The sequence below is a fragment of the Malaclemys terrapin genome, chromosome 22 (genome assembly GCF_027887155.1).
Source record: "Malaclemys terrapin pileata isolate rMalTer1 chromosome 22, rMalTer1.hap1, whole genome shotgun sequence".
Taxonomy (NCBI): Eukaryota; Metazoa; Chordata; order Testudines; family Emydidae; genus Malaclemys; species Malaclemys terrapin.
In genome coordinates, this window is record NC_071526.1 from 14,826,502 (window position 1) to 14,850,766 (window position 24,265).

Genomic DNA, 24,265 nt, shown 5'->3' on the forward strand with positions numbered 1-24,265 from the left:
ATCTCATTGATTTCAATGGGAGCTGACTCCGATCCAGAGTGAGACCGGTCCTCCACTCCGGTGCACTGTTAATTGTTATTATTACAATAGCACCTAGGTTCCCTAGGCCTAGCCATGGAGCAGGACCCAGGCGCTAGGCCCTGTGTAAACACACAACAAAAGGACGGTCCCCACCCCAAAGAGCCGATCGTCTGCACTGCTCTGCTGAGGCCAAGGGAGCGATGCTGATTTCCGCCCACGGAGTGGAGCTGGATGCACGTTTTTTTAATGAATAGTTTTTCTGAAATCAGATAATTCCCCCTGTGCCCACGTCTCATTTCCCACCCTGATCTAACATTGACTCTCTTCTTCTGCACTGCCAGGGCCAGCCTGGACTGCCAGGGCCACCGGGACTCCCCGTGAGTATCCGCTTCTGTCACGTCAGCTGGTCAAAGAAGTCTATTGTTATGGTCACCTATCGGCCTGAGCCTGGGACTGGGAGCCGGGGAACGCCTGGGTTCTAATCCCAGGCTCACTCTGTAGACGTGGGCAAGTCAACAAACCCCTCTGTGCCTCAGTTTCCCCCACGGGTAGGCTCACACGGACCCACCTTGCCAGAGGAAGGATTGCTACAGGCTGTCCCTGTGCCTCACCCCTGAGCTTAGAATGAGAGGGGGTTTCAGTGTCCATGGACCTTCCAGTCTCTGGCCTGCCTGCTGAGAGGGCCAGACAGAGGGCTGGCCAGTGCTGGTGCCAGTCAGAGGGGTGGTTAATGTGCTGTGAGCACTTGTCTCCTGGAAACCAGGCTGAGACCCCCAGCAGGTTCTTGCAGAAGAGGTGGCAGGCTGGCCCCTGTTGCTCTGTGGAGGTCGTATTGGCCACACAAGCTGTCCAGACCTCTGTGGATTTGTCCACTAAACACTCTTCCCCTATCACTAATGTGGCCTTCGTTGAGGGAGATCCCACTGCCGCTACCATTCCATGAGCTGGTGCCTTATAAGCGGTCAGACATCTTTCGACAGAGATCCCAGGGGGACCCACGGCAGCTGTCCCCTGCAGTGCCCCCAGTTTGGTGAGAACATTGGATCCCCCAGTACCTCTGAGATCCGTGCATGGAGGGACCCTCAGCATGCAGATCTCCCCCTCCAGCAAGGAATAGGGGGCTGTAGGGAAGGTCAAGGAGCAGGCAAGCCAGAAGAGATGTATATTGTTCCCACTCTCGCCTTGTTAGAGAGTTCCTCCCAGAAAATTAACACAGTCCTGGGCTGTGTTCGGTCTGAGAGGAAGGATGTCCCAGTAACTAGGGTGTTAGCCTAGGACACAGGAGACCGGGTGGCCATTCTCTGCTCTGCCACCAACTCTCTGTGTGACCTTGAGCAAGTCACTTAGTCCTTCCGTACCTCACTTTGCCATCTGTAAAGTGGAGACGATAGCCCTTCCCTACTTCTCAGAGGTGTAGGGAGGGTAAATACATTGAGGGTGAGGTGCTCGGATGTTATGATAGGGCCAGCTGAGTACTGAAGATAGCGATTGTACTTCCTGGGTAGTGGCAGGTCAATGAACTTGAAGCCAGTGGAATCGCTCTGTAATGGAGAGCAGGGTTTGCCCATGTCCTTTGCTCTCCTATAGAGTGAGAACCGGAGTCTGACCCCCCTGTGGAGTCACCGCTTGTCTCCCCCAGCCCCAGGTAGGCAAAGGGGCTGTTGTGTTTTCTCAGCTGTTGGCTCCGAGTCAGAGAATTTCAGCCCATTGGAATGTTCTTTTTGTTTCAGGGCCCTGGACTGGCGGGACCTCCTGTAAGTGCCGTGCTGCTGGGGTTTGGTTTGTGTCTTTGGCTGGGACCGGGTGGGGGCAGGATTGAGTTTTAAGTCAAAAATCCTCAGCAGCTTGTGAGTGGGGAATTTATCTGCTCGACTCCCATTAGCATCAATCCCAGTCCTGTGGCTCTCCCCTGCCTTCCCATGGGAAAGATTTAACCCCTGGTATCCTAGTCTGGGGCTGCACATTAATAATGGGAGTGGATCTAAGGGATCAGAGAGGAGTCCCAGGAACAGTGTAAATACAGTCACGTTAACCCTCTCACTGCTGGCCCATTATCCACTAAAACCAAAGCAGGGCAAGGATATGGCTGTTGCATTCAGCAGGAGATGGCCCCGTTATGCCCATTCTACCTGGGTGTAACAGATACATTTAGCATCACAGCAGCTAAGTTCCATCTGGAGATACCTGTTGCCCTCGGTAGCAGAGCAGGTGCTATCTACCTGCCTGTGCCTGATACACATAGAAGGCACCACCTACCTGCAAGCGCCTGAGTGAACCGAATACATTCAGTCCTAGGCAAAGGGCTCAAATCTTCTTGTGCAACAGCCCTTTGCTCTCTGAAAGATCCCCTGGCAATGGATATTGTTTCCTATCACCAGCACATTTTGAAATCCACCAACGTGTTTAATGAATGACTGTCTCCTTTTTCCAAGGGGCCAGCGGGTCAGGTTGGACTTCCTGGGGAAATCGGAGTCTTGGGAACTAAGGTGAGGAAGCACCTATCGGCGCATGCCCCGGCTTGTTTCCTCTGACCCTACCTAGGGATGAGCCAGTTTTTCAAAGGGATTGGTTGAGCCCCTGCTGCCGTCAAGGTCAGTTCCGGCTGCGGGAGCTCAGCCCCTGATGGAAAGACTCCTGCTGTGATGGCCCTCTCAAATAGCTGGCCTCAGGGGGCTACTTGTTTGCCGGTAAGCGAGTTACTGCTTCAGTTCAAGAAGTGGGGGGCTCTGCATTTGCTGCTGAAAGTCATGGGTTCAAGCCCCATGGATGACCGAGTTAGTGCAGCCTCCATGCTATTCAGCCCTCATCAGGGGTACTGCATTGTTCCCCCTGACCTGACTCTCTTAGTAATGGCAGCCTTTTGCATGTTAACTTTATTTTGGGGTTGCTTCTTTTCAGGGTGAACCTGGACCTGATGGACCACGAGGCCCCCCAGGTCCCCCTGGGAAACCTGTGAGTATTAACCCATCTCCCCTGGAATTTCTCCTCTGGAGTCCTTGCATGAAGGGTGGATTAAGGGAGAGTCCTTGATCTAGGCCCCGGGATTGGACAGAATCCATATGCAGCAGAAAGTCAGAATCAGAACTGCAAGGGGTGGTTAAGGGCCTGATCCAGGGAGGCACTCAGCACCCCAGTCAGGCCTGTAATGCACGGCTGAACCCTGCTCAGCAGCCACCTGCATGGGGTGGAGATGACCTGAGCTAATTCAGACTCATGCTTCAAGGTGTAAAGCTGATCTCTGTGAGGGTCAGGAAGGAAACCTTCCTGTGTGCAGCCCCTCTGGAACCTCAGGAATTGGGCACTGCCTTAGGCAGGCTGCTAGAGTCTTTGTGGCATGGCGAGGAGCAGGATACCTGGCTAGACTTTAGCTGGTACGAAGGGAGGTGGCTTAGTGGGTTAGATGGGGCCAGTGGTTGGGTCTGGTCTGATTAAACCCTCTTCGTTTAAACTGTGGACAAATCACAGCAAGGTCTGTGTTTTACCAGTCAGCGATCAAGGCTAATATGTGGGCTTTGGACTAGATGTGAGCTGCATGGTTTCCCAAGGCACTATTTGCAGATGCAAATGCTCCAAGGGCTGTGCCATGGGCCAATGGTGGGCAGCTGGCAACCAGGACTCCTGGGTTCTATTTACTGCTCTGAGAACACAGCGCGTCTTATGGTTAGAGCAGGAGAAGACAGGCAGGCAGGACTCCCAGCGTCTATTCCCAGCTCTGCCAATGACTCACTGTGTGACCCTGGACATGTCGCTGCCCTGCTCTGTGCCTCAGTTTCCCCATCTATAAAGGCAGGCGTGGTTTATCCACCTCTGTAAGCTGTGTATTGTTTCTGTTACGTTAGAGCACCTGATGGTTTTATTTCATTCCAGGGCCCCCCAGGACACATCCAAGTGGGGGAAGGCAGTGCTGATTTCTCGGTAAGCACTGCAGTTACATTATGCTTTTAACAGCCCCTCCCAGCGTAACAGCAGCTGGGAAATGCCTTAACAAGTGTCATTTGGTAGCAGGGAAGAGATGTTTTGCAGCAACGTCTAGTGCTCAGATCCCTTCAGAGCTGCAATGTTCCCTGCACTGGCTGCCCCACTCTTTGAAACGCCTGTGCCGCTGGGAGCCAAGGTGACACTCACTGGGCCATCAGCGCTTGCAGCCTTTGGGCCTCATCCTGCTCTGACCTCTGGGAGCAAATTGTATCTGCCAGCTCCTGCCTTTCCCTTCATGTGCTGCATGCGGATGCTTGCCCTTTGGACTGGTGTACAGAGCCGAGCTCCCCTTTGGGGCTGGCATGTCCCCATAGGGCAGCACCCTAGAGATGCCAGGTCCCCTTTGGGCTGCTCATAGAACCGGGTCAGGCCCTGCTGTGGGGGCTGACAGTGCGACTGGTCCCCTGGGCTGGGTTTACAGAGCCAGGGCTGAGCCCCTCAGAAAGCTCTGTCTGTCCCTACGGAGCCGGCTCTGAGTTGTCCCAGCTGCATGGGCTGCCCCCAGTCCCTTAGTCGCTGGCAGGTGGCTGGTTATACAGCTTGGGTGTGCCCGTTGTAACCAGGCAGTGGCTCCCTGCCGTCCTTCTTGTCCTCACTAGGGTGGGCCTCCTCCGACCCACAGGCAGACCCATGCCACGCACAGGGGGGGAATATTTACTTCCTGGGGGGTATTTCTTGTGATGACTGCCTGGCTCTCTGCACTCCCCCAGCCCTGTTATTGACTCGTGGTGAGATCTCTCCAAGGGTCCCAGTCCGATGGCCAATGAAGTCAGTGCCAGGACTTGTTGATTTCAGTGGGAGGCGATGGCAGGTCTGCCAGTCTGAGGGTGAGGGCTGCGGATCTGTGGCTCAGCCTTCCCCTATCCCCCTGCCTGGGATCGCCCCCACCTCTCTGGTCCCATCCGACGCTGCATTCTGCTTGTGATTTCACGGAGCGGCACAGGCCCCCGCCCTGGAAGGAGACAGGCAGGGAGCTTCTCTCCAGAGCTGCAGGCGGGCTCAGAAGGACGTGCAGGGCATTTGCTCTGTGCTGTGCTAATAATACGGAGCTAGGAAGGCCTGGAATTAAATGCCTCCAAGAGACAAGTGACTCTACAATTTCCCTCAAGGGCTTCATCGGGCCAGGCCAGCGTGGGTGCTCAGTGCAGGCTCCACAGCCCAGCTCCACTCAATGCCGCTTCTCTACGGCCTAATATTGCTTTCTGATTAAAACGAGCCACTTTCCTTTCTCCCACCCACTAGTGTCCAACCAACTGCCCGCCAGGGCCCAAAGGCCCCCAGGGACTTCAGGGACTGAAGGTAAGGTGACAACACCCCTGCCCCAGGCGTTGAACTGGGGACCTCAATGCAGCAGCCTCTAGTTCTTGAGCTGTTATTTGGATTACTGCAGCACCTAGGTGCCCGCATTGTGGACCGGGACCCCACTGAGCTAGAGCGCTGTATGGACACAAAGGGTCTAACGGGTCTGCTTCTCTCTCCGCTTGGAGACCGTAGCGGATGCATGACCTGCTATCCGGGATCCGGCCCCTATCGGCTAGCGTGTTACACGGAGGACACAGGCTCGGGGACTTTCCCTCCGCACTTCTGCCAGCCCCCACCTCCAAATCGAAGAGCGGCTTCCAAAGGGTCCAGTGCTTCTGCCCGGCTCCCCAAGCCCGGCTGGCTGTGCACAGCCCCCTCCTGGCATAGGTGCTGGAGCTAGGGGTGCTGCCGTGCCCCCCAGCTCGAAGTAGTAACAACAACCCAAATTACATGGTTTCCGCCTTCAGCGCACCCACTATATAAATTGTTGCTAGGTAAAAGAGTCTGCGGGGGTGAGCTGTCTACTGCTGCCCTCTGTGGTCCTCGGCTGCCCTCTGTCGTCCTCGTGGATGGAAGGACGCGGTGGGCTGCAGCAGGAAAATGTCCCCCCCCCCCAGTGTCTGCCTGTGTGTGCAAACGCCCTGCGATACCTGCCCGTGTGTGCATGATACCCCACACCCGGGGGATTTACAGGGCAGACGCTGAGTGCGCCACCAGGGGAACCGCTTTGAGTGTGGGACTCGGGGGAGCCTTAATCGTGGTCTCTTTTCTCCTTTAGGGACACAAAGGCCGCCCCGGTGCCCTCGGGGAATCTGGCAGACAGGGCAGGCCGGTGAGTAGAGCTCCCCTTACTGGGCGTCCCAGTCAGATGGAGAAGGGTTGGGGGTGGGGAGGAGGAATCTCTGCTCTCCCCTGTGTGGAGATGAGATGGGGGTCTGGAGGGAAAGAGAGACCGAAGGCTGGAGATAGTAAGTATGGGTGGGGAGGGAAGAGAGGAGGCATGAGGAGAGAAAAGCACCAGGAGAGAGCGGGAAGGGGATACTGGGGGTTAGGAGGAATAAGAGCAAGGGATAGGGGAAAGAGAGGGGTCCCTGCCCCCAGGCTTGCATCCGGAGGGCCAGTAAATGGGGCTGGAGCTTCCTATAGTGTTTCCCAGGTTGCCTGCTCTTCCCAGCGCTGAGTGGCTGCTTGGGGACGGGCTCTCCATCCTCCCCAGGGTATTCGAATCCCATCCCCCACCACCGTCCCTCCCAGGGTCCCGTGCGGGGGGACAGAGGGGCTCTGGGCGGTTTATACCTCAGTGGCCAGGGTCTGGAGCCAGCTCACAGAGCCTTCCCTGCACTGACGTCTCTCCTCTCTCCTGCTCCCTCCAGGGCCCCCTGGGCGACATGGGCATTTCCGGAGAACAAGGCATCCCCGGCCCTCCAGTAACGTATTTACTTCTATTTACCGTTCTTATCGCTTAGTGCTTTGGACCTAGACTCACGGCCCGGGGGATTCATGTATTTGTCACACTAGGTGTTTAGGGAGCACCCTCCCCCCCCTGAATCCCTCCTCTGAGTCCGGCCCAGCTGCTCCCCACAGTCTGACCCATCTCGCTGTTAGGGGGTTAGTCTGCCTCAGTCTCCCTTGGCCCTCTGGGGCGGTGCTTAGGGATTTCGCAGCCCATTCAAGTCCTGGGACACAGGGTGGAGCCAACAGAAGCCCCACCCCCTGGAGAGGGCGGGGCCACCGAACCCAGAACTTCACTGATTACAGGAGACAAAGGATGACAAAATGAGGATGTAGGTCACGGGGTCAGAGCAAGGGATCCCAAGAGGACAGCAACCACAGCGCCCACTGCCATGAGACGGAATCGAAGGAGTCAGGATAGGGCCCAGAGGAACTCTACAAATAAGGGACTGGAAAAAAGCCCATAGCCACAGAGAGCTCCCCCGTCCAGCTTCCTCCTCCAGGATGGGCGTGCGGCCGTGCCGGCCAGGGCCAGGCGGGGCCGAAGATGTCTCGAGCAGCCCTGGAGTCTGAAGTCTTCTATTTACACCTAGCACAGTGAGAAGAGGGGAGGTTCCCACACACAGTGTGTGTCACCGAAACACCTCCAGCCCTGCCCTGGGGAGAGGAAGGACGTCAGGCTCTGAGGTCTCTGCAGTCCTTGGTCTCTCTGCTGAGCCTACGACCAAGGGGCAAAGGGATAAGCACTGGGCTGGGAGTCAGGACGTCTGGGTTTTATTCCTGGCTCTGCCACTCACAGGCAGTGGTTACCCTGGGCAAGTCTCTTCCTCCCTCTGGGGCTCATTGTCCCCCACTCTAACATGGGGATAAATGGCACTGACTCTGCTGTGTAAAATGCATTGAGATCTATGGCTAAACAGTGCTGTAGAGACGCTGTGTGTTATTAGTGCTTCGCTGTCCAACAAGGAGCCAGATTCCTTTCTTATTAGTTCATCTCCCACTCGTTTCATCCAAGCTCCTGAATACTAATGCCGTCTGTTCGCTGCCAATCCAGGACAGATCTGAGCCAGTGTCTTGGCAGTGACAGGCTTTGTAGCCAACTATTCATCCCCCTGGAGCCATCTAGTTTGCTTTTCCTTGATTAAAAATAGAGTGATCTGTACTCCTCTGAAATACGGTGGGCCCAGTTCTGAGCTCAGATACACCATTGAAGTTAATGGAGGTGCTCTGGATTTATGCCAGTGGAACAGAGATCAGAATCTGGCCTTGAGAGGACTCTGCCTTCCCCCTCTAACCAGTGAGGCAGATGGAAGTGAAATGCGTCTCAGAGCCAGCTGATAACATATTGCTCCCAATGTAACACATTCGCGGCATTTGCATTTGTCACTGTGCCGCACACCACCACCACAGCATATTCTCCTGCTCCAAATGTACAGGGTCCTGCCACTTTCATTAAAGGAGAATCTCTGTCTGCAGTGTAGGCCCCCTGACACATAGCTGAGATGTTCTGATTCCATCCAGTAGAGGGCAGTGGTGCATATGGCCAGCAGCCAGTGCATTGCAATGTTTCCCTGTATCCAGTCATCTCTGATGCTTTGCTCTATAAAGAATGCAGCAGAGCAACTCAGTTTACAAAATAGAATTTGCAAATCCTTTATACGACCCTTCCTTTCCTAAATCTGGTGGGGTTTTTTTTAGCAAGCAAGTTCCTCTCACTACCTGTGTAGAGAAGACAGGAATGTATCATCCTGGTTATGTTGTTTACAACCAGGGAAGAAATGTGCACTACCAGCCTGTATTTTATATGACCAGTAAATGGAAAATCAATAGGCTTAATTTTCCAGCTATAGTGTAGGAGGTTATTTTAATCTCCCATGAAATTGATTGGAAAGAGTGATTCATCATAGAGGTTGGGTCTGAACACAGACCTGAAAGCCAGGAACTCTTGCGTTCTGCCTCTGATCTTGGCACTGATTCCCTCTGTGAGCTGGGAGAAGTTGCAAATCCTCTCTGTGCCTCAGTTTCCCCCAGCTAAAAATGGGGATAATAACACTTACTCTCAGCGGGGTTGGGAGGATTAATTAATTCATGATTAATTAGCACTTCGAAGAGGAAAAGTAATTAATAGGCCAAATCCTTCAGTCCTGAGGCAGGCAAAATCCCTCTGAAATCAAGTGGGAGCTTTGCCGGAGTAAGGACTGCAAGCTCTGATCCATTAATAATAATAAACTGACAGCCAGGAAGGGGCATGGGTGGAAATTGGCAGCACTTGTGGGGCATGGAGGGCTCAGCCAGTGTTTCATAATTAGCACAAAAATAGTATTTTCCAATAACACTTCTAAAAAGAATCACTTTATTCCTGGGTGGAGGGGGTTCTGCAGAGAGACACCCTGTTTTGGGTGCAAGATCTGACCAATCCTGACTAATCTTGCTTCTTTTCTTGCTTTCACAGGGTCCCCAGGGCCTGAGAGGTTACCCTGGCATGGCGGGACCAAAGGGCCAGACGGTAAGCACTCCAGGGAGGTGTTACACAGCTCCCATGCTTTGCTGTAAGGAATGGATCCCTAGGGATGGAATGGGGTCTGGTGATTAGAGCAGGGTGATGGGGTCTGGGAGTCAGGGCTCTGCTAGCTCTGGGAGGGGCGTGTGATCTAGTGGTCAGAAGAGGGAACGTGGAGTCAGGAATGTTGGGGGTCTGTTCCCAGCTCTGCTGTGTGGTCTTGGTCGAGTCCCTTCCCTGCTCTGTGCCTCAGTTTCCCCATCTGTAAAATGGGGGTAATGACCCTGACCCATAGCAGGGGGTGTGGCACAGAGTGTTATCATCATCATCATTGCTTGTTGCTGAACTCCCAGCCTTCAATACCCCTTGTGAGCGTCACTGACATCCATGTTTGAGAGCATCGGGGGGAAGGGAATTCACACGCCGACCCGGCTCCTATGTGCTGGGACGGACAGTTCATAAGATGTCAGTAATCTAAACTTGTGCTCTGCTTCGCAGGGTCCCCATGGCTATAAGGGAATGGTTGGGGCTATCGGAGCTGCTGGCAGGCCGGTAAGTCCTTTCCCCTCCCTCCCTGGGCTGCTGCAATGCTTGTATGGATGTGTCAGATCACGTCCCCCCCAGCATCCAGGGGGAGCGTCTGTGCAGCCCTGTCTGACTCGCAGAGAGCCCCGTTGTTATCCTCCCAAAGGGTAGGTCCTACCATGGCGAGTGAAAGCTCAGAGACACCCGTGCAGAATAAAACCAAGATCCCCAGCCTGGAAAAGCCAGGCCGGGTGCGTTTCCTGACACCATCGACTGCCCCCGAAGTGCCAATTCCTTCCAGAGTATCTGTCCCAGTGAAGCGTCTGTGAGTCAAATCCTTCGCTCGGCTGCACCTGTGCAAACCCTTTGAATCCGCTGGCCTAAATCGGAGCAACATTCATCCTCGTCTGTGTACATTGTTACAAGGGGGGTGAGTTTAAATAAACAGGCTGCAGTGTGGCCTAGTGGATGGAGCACTGGCCCGGGGACTCAGGACACCGGGGTTCTCTCCTTGGCTCTGCCTCTGGCCTGTTGGGTGAGCTTGGACAAATTGCTTCACTGCTCCCTGCCTCAGTTTCCCCATCTATCAAATGGAGGCGATGATATTGACTTCCTTGGAGATCGGCTGATGAAAAGCGCCTTGGTCTTCTTGTTAAATATTAGCCCTTGTTCTAGCTGATCACCTGGCATTGTCTACACTCTGCAATGGATTGAGAGGCAGGGCAGGCCTGTGGCCTGGAACAGTTCTGTTAAGCCTTTGCGTATTTTCCTTCTCCCGTAGGGCGAGGAAGGGCCTAAGGGGCCCCCTGGTGGAGCCGGTGAGAAGGGAGACATGGTAAGTAAACTGTTTCATTGATGCGTGGAAAGGTACGTCCTAGAGGGAAGCAGTTTAATGCGCTTCATGCTTCACCTGTGGTCAGATGTGCCCCCAGCCCTGGTGTTCCAGACCTGCTCCTCACGCATGGCTCTGCCAAATGCCCCTCTGTCCTAACCCCAGGACCCCCGTGCTATCGCAGTCTGGGCTCCCCCAAACTGCTCTGCCAATGCACTCCCAACCCCGAGCTGCTATTCCGTCAAGCGCCTCTCCCGAGCAGAGTGGTGGATCATTCTGGGATATGGACGAATATCCAGTAGGGACTCCTCTGCCATTCCTAAACCCAGCTCATTTCACAAGCCAGGGGATAGAGTCCTGATTCCAGCTCTGCTGGGTGGAGGGTCAGTTAATGTACCTAACACAGCCCTGCTCTCATGGATACAAGCGACATGTAACTCTGTGGCCAGACTTGGCTCCAGGACAAGAAAGGAAACTGTCTCTGTCAGGAAGTTGGTGGCTTCACATAGCTTTCCAAAAGCTGCTGAGTGTTTTCCCTGAATGGAGAGGCTCTCGCAGATCCAAACCGCTCTGGCCCTTCCTAATACCCCTACAACTCATGGGGCAGAAATGGACCTGAGAGGTCCTGCAGATTGCAGTGCCCCTGCCCTGCCCCCACCCGCCCATTCCCTCAACCTGATTCAAGGTCTTCGCCACAGCGTGATCAGAAATGCCATCAACTCACATCCCATGCAAACAGGATTAGGGGATTAGAGGACCCCTGGGGGTAAAGTCCAGACAACAGAGGAATCAAAATAAAGATTTGTGCATTTGAAATTGCTCCAAGTCACCTGACTTCCTTCACTACCACCCTAAGTGCTGCCTGCGCGAGTAGCTTGGGAACGCCATGAACTGCAGCTCCCAGATGTTCAGTTTCCTATTCTTGCAGTCATGGAGGCTCCAGGCCTCCAAAGTGAATGGGTGGGTGGGTGGTGGAGGGCTGGGAGAATTGTTACCCACCTAACCCCAGATCAGTCCAGTCTCCCCTCCTTTCTCACCGCCTGCGACCCAGCTGTGCTGTGACACCTCCCCTTGATTCTGCACGAGTTAACACTCCCCCTAAAGACGGGGCGCAGAACCTACCACTTGATCCACTAGGGTTGTGTTGATGTCCCCAGCGGGGTCGGTGCTACCATTAAGGCGAACTAGGCGGTTGCCTAGGGCGCCAAGATTTGGGGGCGCCAAAAAGCGGTGCCCCCAATTTTTTTTACAGCGTTCCTGGGCTGGGCTGCCGGCAGCGTGCTGACACGTGCGGCTCAGACTCCCTCTCCCAGCGCAGCAGCCGCTCCACTTCTCCCACCTCCCAGGCTTGCGGCACCAATCAGCTGTTTGGCGCCGCAAGCCTGGGACGGGAGGAGAATTAGAGCGGGGGCGGCGTGCTTGGGGAGGAGGCAGAGCAGAGGTGAGGAGTGGGGTGGGGAGCTGCCGCACGGCTCCCTGGGCCGGGGGGGTGGGGAGATGATGCGGGGGGGGGCATCTCAGGGCGGGGGGGGGGGACGGGGAGCTGCCGCAGGGCTGGGGGCACAAGGCACTGGCTCTGGTCCCCAGGACTCCAGAGCCAAGAGGGATGGTAAAATAATGCTTGTTCTCCTTTTTTTAGGGTGCCCGTGGCTTCCGGGGTCCCCAGGGATCAATGGGCCCCAAAGGGGATAATGTAAGTACATCATGTCTCTGGATTCAGGCGGAGAGCCTTAGCATGAGCATCTCGCTGAAGCAGTGGGGAGAGAAGGAGCTGGGCCGGGGACTCTGGGATGGAATGAATCCACAGGAAGGAGCGTTTTATTATCCTCTCTTCTGCACCCATCCATCCATCAGAGCCCTCTCCTCTGGCTGCTCGGCAGAGACTCACTGGGTGCTGCTCTGAGCCCCATTCTGCACGGCTCCTACCCACTTACAGGGCTCGCTCCCAGAAGCCCCTGCATTTGTCCTCTGCTCCGTGCTGGGCAAGGGCCTCGCAGAGATCCCCCTGCCCATATGGCTGCACCAGCCGCTCTGGATTCAGGGGTGAAGCTCCTCTGTCGGACCCGATTTGCTTCTCTTCCAAGGGGCTTGGGGTTCCCCCTCTCCCCACCTGCCCCTCTGCTCCCCTGCATCACAACCTGCAGCCACTTGCATCTCTCTGTTTGGGGCTGCCCTCTGTCCTGTCCCGCTCCCTGCGAGCTGCCAGCGAGGGGGGCAGAGAGGGCATTGCTATAAGGTGGTGTGGTCACGCCTGCAGCAAAGGCAGCTGTCCCCAAATCCCCTCTTCGTGGTCCCCCTGGCTTCTCCACTGGAAGGTCGGCACGTCTGGGCTTCCGAGCAGATTGGTCCTAACCCGTCCCCGCCCCCCGGCAACATTCTCACAGCGACCGTTCCTCCTCCTTTGCAGGGACTCCCTGGCATCGACGGTAAAGACGGCACCCCCGGCATCCCTGGCGTAAAGGTGAGAGGCCAGGAGGGGTTGGGGGGTGGGGGGAGAGATTGGGTAGGACCAAGATGTCTCCAGTCGCTCCTCCATACTTCCCAGTGTCTCTCTTTGCCCCTGTACAGACCGGACAGTCAATTCCCCTGCTCCTTGTTAGATTCCCTGTGGCTGGGATCAGGCAGCCTCAGCCCCCCCGAGTCTCTTGCCATGGCAGTGGGGAATGAACATGCACCCTGTGTCAGTCGAGTGCTTGCTGGAAACCGGGGCGCTTGGCCAGCACAACAGGGCACTGCTACTCCTGGGTGCAGAGAGGGGGCCAGCTCCCTGGGCCAGGATCTCTGCATCTTTGACCTTGGCGGGTGCCATGGGGTTTGCCATCATTGGATGGATGCTGAGGCTGCACATGGATGGTTCCCAGGAGAGCGCCCCCAATTTCCCCCCATTGGTGATCTCAGATTGGGGTCACTGCAGGTGGGGTTGGGTGTTTATAGGGACCCGGAGTTTTCTGGGGGGATGGGAGTGCCCCTACCACCTCCTCTGTGGGGCCATTTGAAATGAGGGGCTGCCTGGGACACTCGCCTATAACTGCCACTGCATGCTCCTGCCCCTTTGAATTGCAAACTCTCCCACCTTGGGGCGCTCGCTCCTCATCCTGCTTGGAGCAGCAGAAGCTCTCGGGCCTTATTCCCAAATCAGCCCCTGTGCGCTGTGCTCTGCCAGCCCCCAATCACCTCCAATTGCTTTGTTCTTTGCTGCCTCCCAGTAACGACTTGTCATGTCCCTTGCAGGGGAGCGCAGGGCAGCCCGGCCGCCCCGGGTCACCGGGCCACCGAGGATTAGCCGTAAGTATCGGAGCACAAGAGCCACCCCTAACCAGACAGGGTTATCTCATTTCACCTGCGGCTGACATCCCGTAACTGCCTACGCTGCCAATTTTGGACCCAGATCTGATCTCTCCCTAATCCAGCGGTGCTCAAATATGGCCCACATCTAGAGTGAGCTCCCACCCGAATGGTTCCTCCATCTCTTCCGGTGCAGATGTTGGCATAGTCGATAGTTGGATTTCCACTTGTTTCACTGCCCTGAGATTTCAGTCCCATCATTCTTAGCTGCTTCACCTTCCTCAGACGTCTGTGCACTTTGACCCTGAGTCCGCTCTCACTTGTACTCAGTGTAAACGAAGATGAACTCGGCCAAAGTCAGTGCAAAACTAGTGTAAGTCAGATCAGAAGGCACTGCCCTCAGTGGAGTCCCTCCTCATTCACACACAGTGCAAGTGAGAGCAGAATCAGGTCTCAGTGGAGTCACTTCTGATTTACATGCCTGTGAAAGGAGAATCAAGCCCTAGGTTGAGACTAGCTCAAAATTTGGCCTTGAATTTTGATCAGGGGTAAACTGGTTGAAATCTTTGTCCAGAACTCGAACCAAACGTTCCTAGAAGTCTAAAAAAGTTCAATTTAACTTTTTCATCCTCATTTTTGCAACTGCTTTGGTACTTCTGGATGGCGTTGGAGACTGGAAGCGGAAGTGGTAAGATGCTGTGAGAGAAAAGCTTTCTCGTGGCATCTGCAGCCCATTCTGTTTCACCTTTATCAAAAGGCCACCTGGGTTTTGTTGGGTCCCTGGTTGTCCAAGACAGAATTTGTTGTACAGGAAGGCTTGTCTCAGGAGATTTCAGCTCAAGGGGTTTAGAGAAGACTCTGAACTTTTGATCTTATTCAACCCAAGCCTTCTGAGATTTGCCCGTCCCTCTGTTTGGCTTCTCACATCTTTTGCCGACTTTTGGCTTCTACACCCTGTGTACTCTATACATTAATCCAATCCTTAATCCTGCAGGGGGCTGGACTAGGTGACCTCTTGAGCCCTCATTTCTGTGAGTCTGTGATTCCTGGAGGCTGTAATAACCCTGCTGCCCTGCAGGCTGAATTCCATTGACCAGCACTGAGGTCCTGTAAAACAGATACTTCTCTTCTTTCAACGGGGACCTCAAAGTTGCCAGGACTGTGTCTCAGGAATTGCCAATCCAAAATGCACATTACATCCGGTCACATATGTCATAACTAAAAGGGAAGGGTAACAGCCCTCCTGTGTACAATACTATAATCCCTCCTGGCCAGAGACACCAAAATCCTTTTACCTGTAAAGGGTTAAGAAACTCAGGTAACCTGGCTGACACCTGACCCAAAGGACCAATAAGGGGACAAGATACTTTCAAATCTTGGTCGGGGGAAGGCTTTTGTTTGTGCTCTTTGTTTTTGGGGAGAGTTCGCTCTTGGGACTGAGAGGGACCAGACATCAATCCAGGCTCTCCAAATCTTTCTGAACAAGTCTCTCATATTTCAAACTTGTAAGTAACATCCAGGCAAGGCGTGTTAGTTTTATCTTTGTTTTCTCAACTTGTAAATGTTCCTTTTGCTAGAGGGTTTACGTCTGTTTGCTGTAACTTTGACCCTAAGGCTACAGGGGGTTCCTCTGGGCTCTTTGAATTTGCTTACCCTGTAAAGTTATTTTCCATCCTGATTTTAGAGAGATGATTTTTACCTTTTCTTTAATTAAAAGCCTTCTTTTTAAGAACCTGATTGATTTTTCCTTGTTTTAAGATCCAAGGGGTTGGATCTGGACTCACCAGGAACTGGTGGGGGAAAGGAGGGGGGATGGTTAAATTCTCCTTGTGTTAAGATCCAAGGGTTTGGATCGGTGTTCACCAGGAAATTGGTGAAGAAGTCACTCAAGGCTACCCAGGGAAGGGAATTAGCACATTGGGAGTGGTGGCAGCAAAAGCAGATCTAAGCTGGTAGAGAAGCTTAGAGGTTTTCATGCAGGTCCCTACATCTGTACCCTAAAGTTCAGAGTGGGGAAGGAACCTTGACAACATACAAGCAGTCACTAACCTGATTTTTGTTTCCCCAGGGTTTGCCAGGCCAACCTGGGGCCAAAGGCGGCCCAGGAGTTAAGGTGGGTGAAAAGAGCCTCCATGCAGCGTGCTGGTACTGTCAGCCTCTCTCTTCAAATGATTATGTCCATCTGTATGGTCTCTGGAAGTTACGTCCGTACATCTCTAGAGGCTGTGATGGCATCCTTTATGCACACGGGAACAAATGGACCAGTAAATATAAATACAACCACGCGGGAAATATCCTTCTCCTAGCTCATCGCTTGGACCATGTCACCCCTCCATTGGTTCCCCCTTCTCCATCACCTCAGACATTACTTGTATTTGGCCTCACAGCCTATCCTTACCTACCTATCATCTCTCATATACGACTGAGCTGTCAATTTCTACCTCCAAGCCGGTCCATGCTGCCAGCCTCCATCTGCCACTTGTTACATTTCCAACCAAGCCCCTTTGTGCTTTCCCCCATGCTGCCCCTCCCACTGGGGAAGAGCTCCCCCGGGAACATCTGCAAAATGACCTCATTATCTTCCTTTGGATCCCTCCTTAAAACTCTCCTTTGCCTTAATGCCTACCAAATCTTTGCAATGATTAATCCACGGGTGCGCTGAGACCACAGCCTGTCATGGTTGTCTCATTGTTTCCTTCGGTTCCCCTCTTTGTCAGTCTGTCACTTGTCTTCTGCTTAGACTGAAAACTCTTCTGTTCCATGTCTGTGGAGCTCCTACCACGATGGGGCCCTGCTCCATGACTGGGGCTTCTAGCCAGTAACAAGAGACAAATAATAATACATACAGTGAATCTTGTCTCTGGCTCATTGACAGGGCGAACCAGGTGCCCGTGGCCTTCCAGGAATCAGCGGAGCCCCTGGGAAAATTGTAAGTAAAGAGACTCCGTCTGTTCATCCCTGTGACTCTCTGGCTCCCATCCCATCGGCGCACGAGGGCGTACTCATCCGTCTTTGCTCATGTTTGGTTTTCTTTGTCTCTCTATTAAGTTGACAACAAAATCAGATGCTTCCACCCCTCCTTCTGCCCCCCCTTCACTATTTGCAAAAGATCTGGAGCTGTGGGTGTGGCTTTGGCTGCCCTGTGTGTCGGTCCCAAGGGCTGAAATAATGCCATGGGGGAGGCAGGGCGTACAGTGGCTTTTGAAAATCCTACACCAACTTATAAAAAGAATGTCAGATCCAGGTCCAGTGACACGTTCTCCGATCCCCCTGGGCCCTGCCCAGCCCCAGTGCCATATTCTGCGACCCAGAAGCCCCTGTGGCCGGTCATAGGTCCAGTTTAGCATTCCCTGACGCCCTGAATTAAATAGTGTGAATTAAAGGTCTGGCTTTGCTGCAAACGGCAGGTGCGGCTGGCAAGGAGGGGCACAGGGAAGTCACAGAATGCCACCCCCCCCCCCCGTGTGATTTGCCTGTGGAAAGCACCCAAGGGCGAATGATTGCATCTGAGTACCAAGAGAGGTGACAGGCCGCTGCTGCCCCTGTGTAACTCCAGCAGATCTCTAGCCGAGTGGCAGGAGGCAGTGCTGTTCCATCACATCCCAATAGTCGAGCCCTGCTCTGTATTCTTTTCTTAGGGTGAACTTGGACCGCCAGGTGAGCCAGGGCCACAAGGTGTCCCCGGGGTGAAGGTAAGTCTAGCAAGTTGCAAGGGAATGTGAGGCAGAGTTCCTGGGTTCTCCGCTGGCTTTGGCAGGGGTGTCGTGTTGCGTAACAGAGTAATAGTTAAACCAGGAACGAGGATTCCTGGGTTCTATTCCTCGATCCGGGTAGGAATGTGTTTGAGTGTTTAGACAATGGAAGTCGGGACTCCTGGGTTCGATCCTTGGCAAGTCCCTGCCCCCATCCTTGCCTCAATTTCCCCATCTGTAAACTGAGTCTAACCCAGACCCCTTTACCTGGGGGTAATGAGGCTTAATCCATTAATGTTTGTAACTTGCTTTGAGAGCTGCGGGTGAAAGGGACTCTAGAAGGGCAAATGTTATTACAGCATAAGGCAGCCATGCCCCCCGGGGGAGTCCCTGCATCTGGGATCTGCCTGTGGGAAGAGTGGGACCAGAATGGGGAAAGGGCGAGAGCTGAGGGCATTGCAAGCTCAGGTGTGGAACCCAGTCTGCTCATGCAAGCTCGCCCCATCTCCCCCTCCTCCAGCCTTTCCCCAGAGTGCCCAGGCCAGGGGAAAGGGGAAGGCAAGCTGGAGTGAACCCCGTGTTCGTGGGATGCCAGGTATTAAGGAGGGTGCGGTGGGGGTGGGGGTGTAGGCAGCAGGGGTGCAGGCAAAGGAGGGTTGTGTGCAAAACGTGGAAGGCGGGGATGCAATGATGTGGAGAGATTAATGCTAGAAGGGCAGCGACAGCCCTGGCTATTCCAATCGGTCCTGTTTTCTTTCCTCTCTGCAGGGCGATCGGGGAGAGCGGGGCCCGGTGGGTCCCCAAGGCCTCCAGGGGAAAGTGGTGAGTGTGGCTTTGATTGCATTTGTGTGCGCGCGCGACGGTCCAGAGCCAGACCCTGGGGACGGAAACGGCCCTCTACCCTTTCCTCCTCCCCGACCCCAGCAAAAACCTAGTGTCCAGGGCTTGAGCTCAGGGAGCCGCTTTTCTGAACCCCCGGGATAGCTCAGTGCAGGGGATCGCACTGCTTGGATCGGGTTTGTAGCCAGAGAAGGGTCACTGTAGGGCAGAGAACTGAGGACATCCCCTGTCAGGTCTGCTGAGATCACCAGTGGAACGGAGGTTTGTTACCACTCACTGCAAGGCCAATGTAGCAGCAGACGGGCCTGCAAAGTGAATGGCCAGCAAAGCCGCTCTCTGGATTTGGGGTCCAGAATCAGCATGTGCCAGGGGATCAACAAAGCAGGAAGAGTCCTGCTCGGTTTGCGGCTCCCAGGCTGGGCCGGGCACTCCGGTATCTCCCTGTCGTTTGGAAGCGGCAGAGGTTTTACATGCATTGCTCCGAGGGAGAAGAAATCCGCAGTGTGACCCTGGCACATCTCTGACAGTGGCCTGCACTGCAATCACCTTCTGAGGCTGTTTACCAAGTGCATTACAAGGATTGTGCCCTCAGTGCCACACACATCCTGCTGACCCTGCCCAGCACAGGTGCACTGTGCTGCACGCAGGAGCACAGGGTGGATGGGGACCCAGATACTGCAGCCTGGCAGTTAAGCTACTTATGGAAGGGAAGAATGCATTAGCAGGAAGGGGTTAATCCTGTGTCTCCTCTCATAATCTACCCACACCTTGCCCCTAGGCACCCACACCCCTAGGTGGTGTGGTCTAGGGGATAGTGCACTGGACTGGGACTCAGGAGCTCTGGGTTCCATTCATGGCCTTCTGGGTGACCCTCAGCAAGTCACACCCCCTTTCTGTGCCTCAGTTTCCCCATCTGTAAAACGGGGATGCTGCTGCTGACCTACACAACGTCTTTTGAGATCTTCTGATGAAAAGTGCTGAATAAGAGCTAGGGATCGTGACTAGTATTTTATGCCCCCAGCACTGGAGAGCAAGGAAGCCAGGCATGCAATGGACTCGAAACTTCCTACGGCTCAGTGCAGAGGGCTGCGCTTTGCGGTTATCCACCCTTGTGTGGACATGTAGGCTCCAAGTAGCGCTCGTAGTTGTGCTGGAGGGCGGCACACAGACTGGGCTCTCGGCCGCACACGTGTTTTGCACGTGACACAGAGGCCCCATGTCCGGGAAGGTTTGGCCTTTGCACACCAGGGTGCAGTTTGAAAGAACCAGCACATGGACTAATTGGGATGGAGGCATAAATTTAACATGAAGGGGCGACTGAGCCAGCCCAGCCCAGCCCCTGCTGCGAGTGGCCAGACAGGGTGAGGGGATTAGGCAGCAGGAGAGAATCACTCAGGGATTAATGGCCGGCTGGGTGTTTTTGACCAAAGCGGGGAGTGGGTCTCCTCCCCAGCCCAGAGAGAGAAGGACACCCAGCAGGGAGTGTGTTTTTCTGCTCTTGGGCAGTTTCTGACTGCAGGGTGGGCTCTGAAGCACCCCCCCCCCCCAGCCTTTTCGGAGATAAATCATCTGGGAGCTAGAGCGTCCCCTCCTGGAGGACAAACTCCATCCCTCCTCTTCTCCCTGCGGGGTTTAACAGAGACTGTAAGGAAAGGCTAGTTTGGGAGAGACCTTCCCATTTCCTGGGCTCATCTCAAAGACACAAGAGGTTGAGAGAAAAACACCCCCCCCCCCCTTTGCTTTCTTTAACAAGTTGAATAGGAAACTCTGTTTAAATGGAGCGAGGGCTGTTAAATGATTGACAGGAAACCACACTGTCCTGCAGCTGCTAAGCTCTACGGCCTAGAAATGGGAGTTAGGTGCTGAGGGTCTGGGCCTCATCACCTTGTTGATCCGGGAAGACCCAGGATGGTGCTGTAAATGCCCAGCTGGCCGGAACTTGGGTGACTCTAAGAGGGAGGCAGAAGGATCTTGGCATGCAGGATGCAAAGGAAACACAGCCCATGCCACTCAAAGGGGTCTCTCCTCCTCTCCGTGGTCACTAGAGGGTGAACACATGCATGGAGGGCTGGATTAGCCTCCCCTCGATACTGCAGCGCGTGGTGCTGTGTTCATGGGAGTTACACATCCCCTTGGAGTTCTGTGCCTGAGGTTTCCACAAACACGTCGTGGTACAAACCGTTGGGCTCCCTCTGGGACACGCTGCACCGGGCGCAGGAGGCCCCGCTTTACTGTTCCCACGGGCGCAAGAGGGAAAGCTGGGGTTATGGGTTCAGTGGCTTGGCAGTCTAGATGGCAGGAGAGAGATCACTTGATCATTACCTGTTAGGTTCACTCCCTCTGGGGCACCTGGCATTGGCCACTGTCGGCAGACAGGACACTGGGCTGGATGGACCTTTGGTCTGACCCAATCTAGCCATTCTTATGTTCTTCGTCTAGAATGCACTCACTCGTTCGCTATCTACCTCGCTGTAGCCTTGAACATAGCTGCATCCGATTCAAATGAATAGCCGCAAATTACTCTTGGCCCCGCTCTCCTCACCAGAGCTGCCACCCGCCCCGCCCCTGAAGGTCTGTGTCTTTCCTACTGCTGGTTTCATCCGCACACTCTTCTTTCTTTCTTTCTTTCTTTCTCATTTTGTTTCCTTGATTTCCAGGGATCAAAAGGCGAGCAAGGTCCTCCAGGGATCCCGGGGCCACAGGGCCTGCCAGGTGTCAAAGGAGACAAGGTAACATCAAGAAATTCCTGACCGGGGGCAAGACAGTGATGAGGGCTGAGGCTAAAAGCAATGATTAGAAGGGAGGTGAGATCCATGAAGTCCACTAGGGACCTCCCCATGAAGAGTTAATCTGTCTGCAAAAGTTTAGATTACAGTGATGGGGACTGTAGAAATCCTGTAGATAGAGACAGTGGATGTGGTGAGTGGGTGGATGCAGCGGATAGATCTGTGGATGGGGACAGTGGATGGATGAATGGCTGGATACTGTGGCAATGGGAATGTCTGTGTGGCCCAAGGATATGATTTCCCGGCGCAGGTGAAGGCTGGGCCCAGCTCCCAGCACCAGCAGATCTTTCTTGCTTTGCCTCCTGTGGTTTGACGGGCTGGGTCGGCTGTCCTGCCTCATGCAATGGAGTGGCAATGAACTTGCCCGGGCAGTTCTTTACAGTCACATTTTAGCTCCGTCCAGCCCTGATTTACAACCCCAGTCAGGAACATGGAAGCTTGGTCCTAACCCAGTTGGAGTCACGGGAAAGTTTCCCATTGGCTTCAATGGGCATGGGATGGTTCAGGCCCATCCACACCCAAGTGGCTTAAAATGGGAGCGCAAATGAATGCTGAGGTAGCACTGAGCCTGCAGTTCTTTGAACCCACAAACATGGAGACCCAGTGAAAGCCTGGCTGAAAAGTTGGCCCCAAAGCCCAGTTTTAATGGAAGGAGTAAGTGGCTTTATTCACAGCATCCAGCCAGGCGGGATAGCTAGGGGGAACCAGCCAAAGCACTTGGTCTGGTGTAACCCGGGAGGGAGGTTTTAGGGAGGCTATTTTGGTTGTCCAAAGTCCTGGTTAGAAAGATGTTGAGGGATCTTTCTGCCCCCTGCTCAGTGTGTTACCCCCACCCCGATTCTGCCTCTGATGTAAAACACCGATGGTGCAACACACCTTGTCTTCTCGGGCCAAGACACAGACGTGGCATCACACAGACAGGTCCTGACTGTTCTCTGCTCTCTTGTCTAGGGCTCCCCAGGAAAAATTGGAGCCAAAGGTGACATCGTAAGTAAATGACCTTCTCACTGCTCTGGGAAGCTGACCCTGTTGGGGTTGGGGACAGTGGGCTGGAGAGATACTGGCCATAGTGTTTCCCGGGTGGGGAGCTCATTTCTAATGACCTTCTAGAACAAGCTGAGCAATCCACGGCTCAGTGGCTTGGGTCCCGTGGCACCATCATTGTGTGTTAAATCCTAAGCGGTTGTTAAAACCCTGGAAGTGTGGCGCTTAGCTGTGTATCGTGCTGGGCTTCCTGGAGCCTTTAATACAGCACACGCAAACTCAGCAGCAAAGCCAAGAGCCTCGCCAGCTTGTAGGCTGCACTTGGCTTTGCTGAGCACTGAGCAGAAAGTCACTCCATTCCCACCGATTGTATCCCAGCATGCACTGAGTCGCATGTAAAATCCTCTCTGAGTTATTTCAAAGTCTTGGTCAGGAAAAGGAAGGGTCACAGGGGTTTAGGACTGGCCACACTGGCACTGGGTCATCAACTTCTGGGGTTCTCCTCCTGGTACCAGATGCTTCAGAAGTTGCATCTGGCCAATTATTCAGTGCTGCACCTGGAGGTGGACATTTTCCTTCCTGACCACTGTGATGCTTGACTTTCTCCCTACTGTCTGAGGTGTTACCTATCACGACATGGGTAATCCTTGAGATAGACCCATGGTATAGTTCCCGTTTCTTTATCATCTTCATGCAGGGCCGAGGTTTTAAACACTGGCCTCTGGTTTGTTGCTCATTTTATGGGCCCAGCAAATTATTAAATATAATGTAGGTATTTTAGATTTCCAGCGACTTGATTGTATCCACAAATATTGCCCAATTCAATAACCTAGAGCATCTGCAAATGATTGGAAAGGCAAAATTGCAGGCCTCACGCCGGAGACTAGGTTAAGCTGAAAATATGGCCCTGGATGCATGACTGAGATTGTTCTCCCCAGGGTGGGAGGTAGAGGGGGACAAATTGCATTGACTGACTCGGTTTTCTTTCCCTCTAGGGAGACCCTGGTGTGGAAGGCCTTCCCGGGGAGAAGGGGGAAAAGGTAAGGTACCCTCTGCACAAGGCTTCCTCCTGGCCCGTGGATGTGTGTGTGTGTGTGTGTGATGCCATCATACCGCTCCAACGTTACTGAGCCATGCCACAGCACACATTGCTACACCAGAGTGCAGCGTCCTGATGTTACATTGGCCCCATTGGCTGGAGGCTTCCTCTTGAAATCCAGAGGATCCACCAACGATCAGGGCAGATGCTGACCCTGTTGCTGCGCTGGTACCAGTCAATATTCTCATTAACGACTGGGATAATGGAGTGGGGAGTAGGCTTATAAACTCTGCAGACGGCAACAAGCTGGGAGGGGTTGCTAGCACTTTGGAGGACAGGATTAGAATTTGAAAGGACCTTGACAAAGTGGAGAATTGGTCTGAAATCAACAAGATGAAATTCAATGAAGACAAGTGCAAAGTACTTCACTTAGGAAGGAAATATCAAATGCACAACTACAAAATGGAGGCTAGCTGGCTAGGTGATAGTACTGCGGAAAATGATCTGGGGGCTCTAGAAGATCACAAACTGAACATGACCCTAGAGTGTGATGCTGTTGCAAAAAAGGCGAATATCATTCTGGGGTGTATTAACAGGAGTGTCACAGGAAGCAATTGTCCCACTGCACTTGGCACTGGTGAGGCCTCCGCTGGAGTCCTGTGACCAGTTTTGGGTGCCCGGCTTTAGGAAAGACGTGGACAAATTGGAGAGAGTCTGGAGGAAGGCAACAAAGGTGCTAAAATGTTTAGGAAACCTGACCTATAAGGAAAGGTTTAAAAAACTGGGCATGTTGAGTCTTGGGGGAAAAAGACTGAGGGGGGAGCTGCTAAGTGCTCTAGAGAGGCCGGTGATCAACTGTTCTCCCTGTCCACTGGAGATAGGACAAGAAATAATGGGCTGAATCTCCAGCAAAGGAAATTTGTTAGAGATGAGAAAAAACTTTCCAACTCTCAGGGTGGCTAAGCTCTGGGACAGGCGTCCAAGGGAGGTTGTGGAATCCCCGTCATTGGAGGTTTTTGAGAACAGCTT

General features: G+C 53.8%; 1 protein-coding gene across 1 annotated transcript in view; it reads left to right on the top strand.

Annotated features, from left to right (window-relative positions):
• Positions 1-24,265, top strand: part of COL9A2 (collagen type IX alpha 2 chain) — a 40,463-nt gene that overhangs the window by 10,827 nt on the left and 5,371 nt on the right. Inside the window, exons 6-26 of the mRNA XM_054012009.1 lie at positions 363-398; positions 1,752-1,775; positions 2,454-2,507; positions 2,920-2,973; positions 3,889-3,936; positions 5,242-5,298; positions 6,080-6,133; positions 6,675-6,728; positions 9,206-9,259; positions 9,752-9,805; positions 10,560-10,613; positions 12,250-12,303; positions 13,018-13,071; positions 13,842-13,895; positions 15,964-16,008; positions 16,771-16,824; positions 17,534-17,587; positions 18,356-18,409; positions 21,085-21,156; positions 22,165-22,200; positions 23,193-23,237. Of these exons, the coding sequence (XP_053867984.1) occupies positions 363-398; positions 1,752-1,775; positions 2,454-2,507; positions 2,920-2,973; positions 3,889-3,936; positions 5,242-5,298; positions 6,080-6,133; positions 6,675-6,728; positions 9,206-9,259; positions 9,752-9,805; positions 10,560-10,613; positions 12,250-12,303; positions 13,018-13,071; positions 13,842-13,895; positions 15,964-16,008; positions 16,771-16,824; positions 17,534-17,587; positions 18,356-18,409; positions 21,085-21,156; positions 22,165-22,200; positions 23,193-23,237 (1,065 nt within the window). The remainder of the gene's footprint in view (positions 1-362; positions 399-1,751; positions 1,776-2,453; positions 2,508-2,919; positions 2,974-3,888; positions 3,937-5,241; positions 5,299-6,079; positions 6,134-6,674; positions 6,729-9,205; positions 9,260-9,751; positions 9,806-10,559; positions 10,614-12,249; positions 12,304-13,017; positions 13,072-13,841; positions 13,896-15,963; positions 16,009-16,770; positions 16,825-17,533; positions 17,588-18,355; positions 18,410-21,084; positions 21,157-22,164; positions 22,201-23,192; positions 23,238-24,265) is intronic.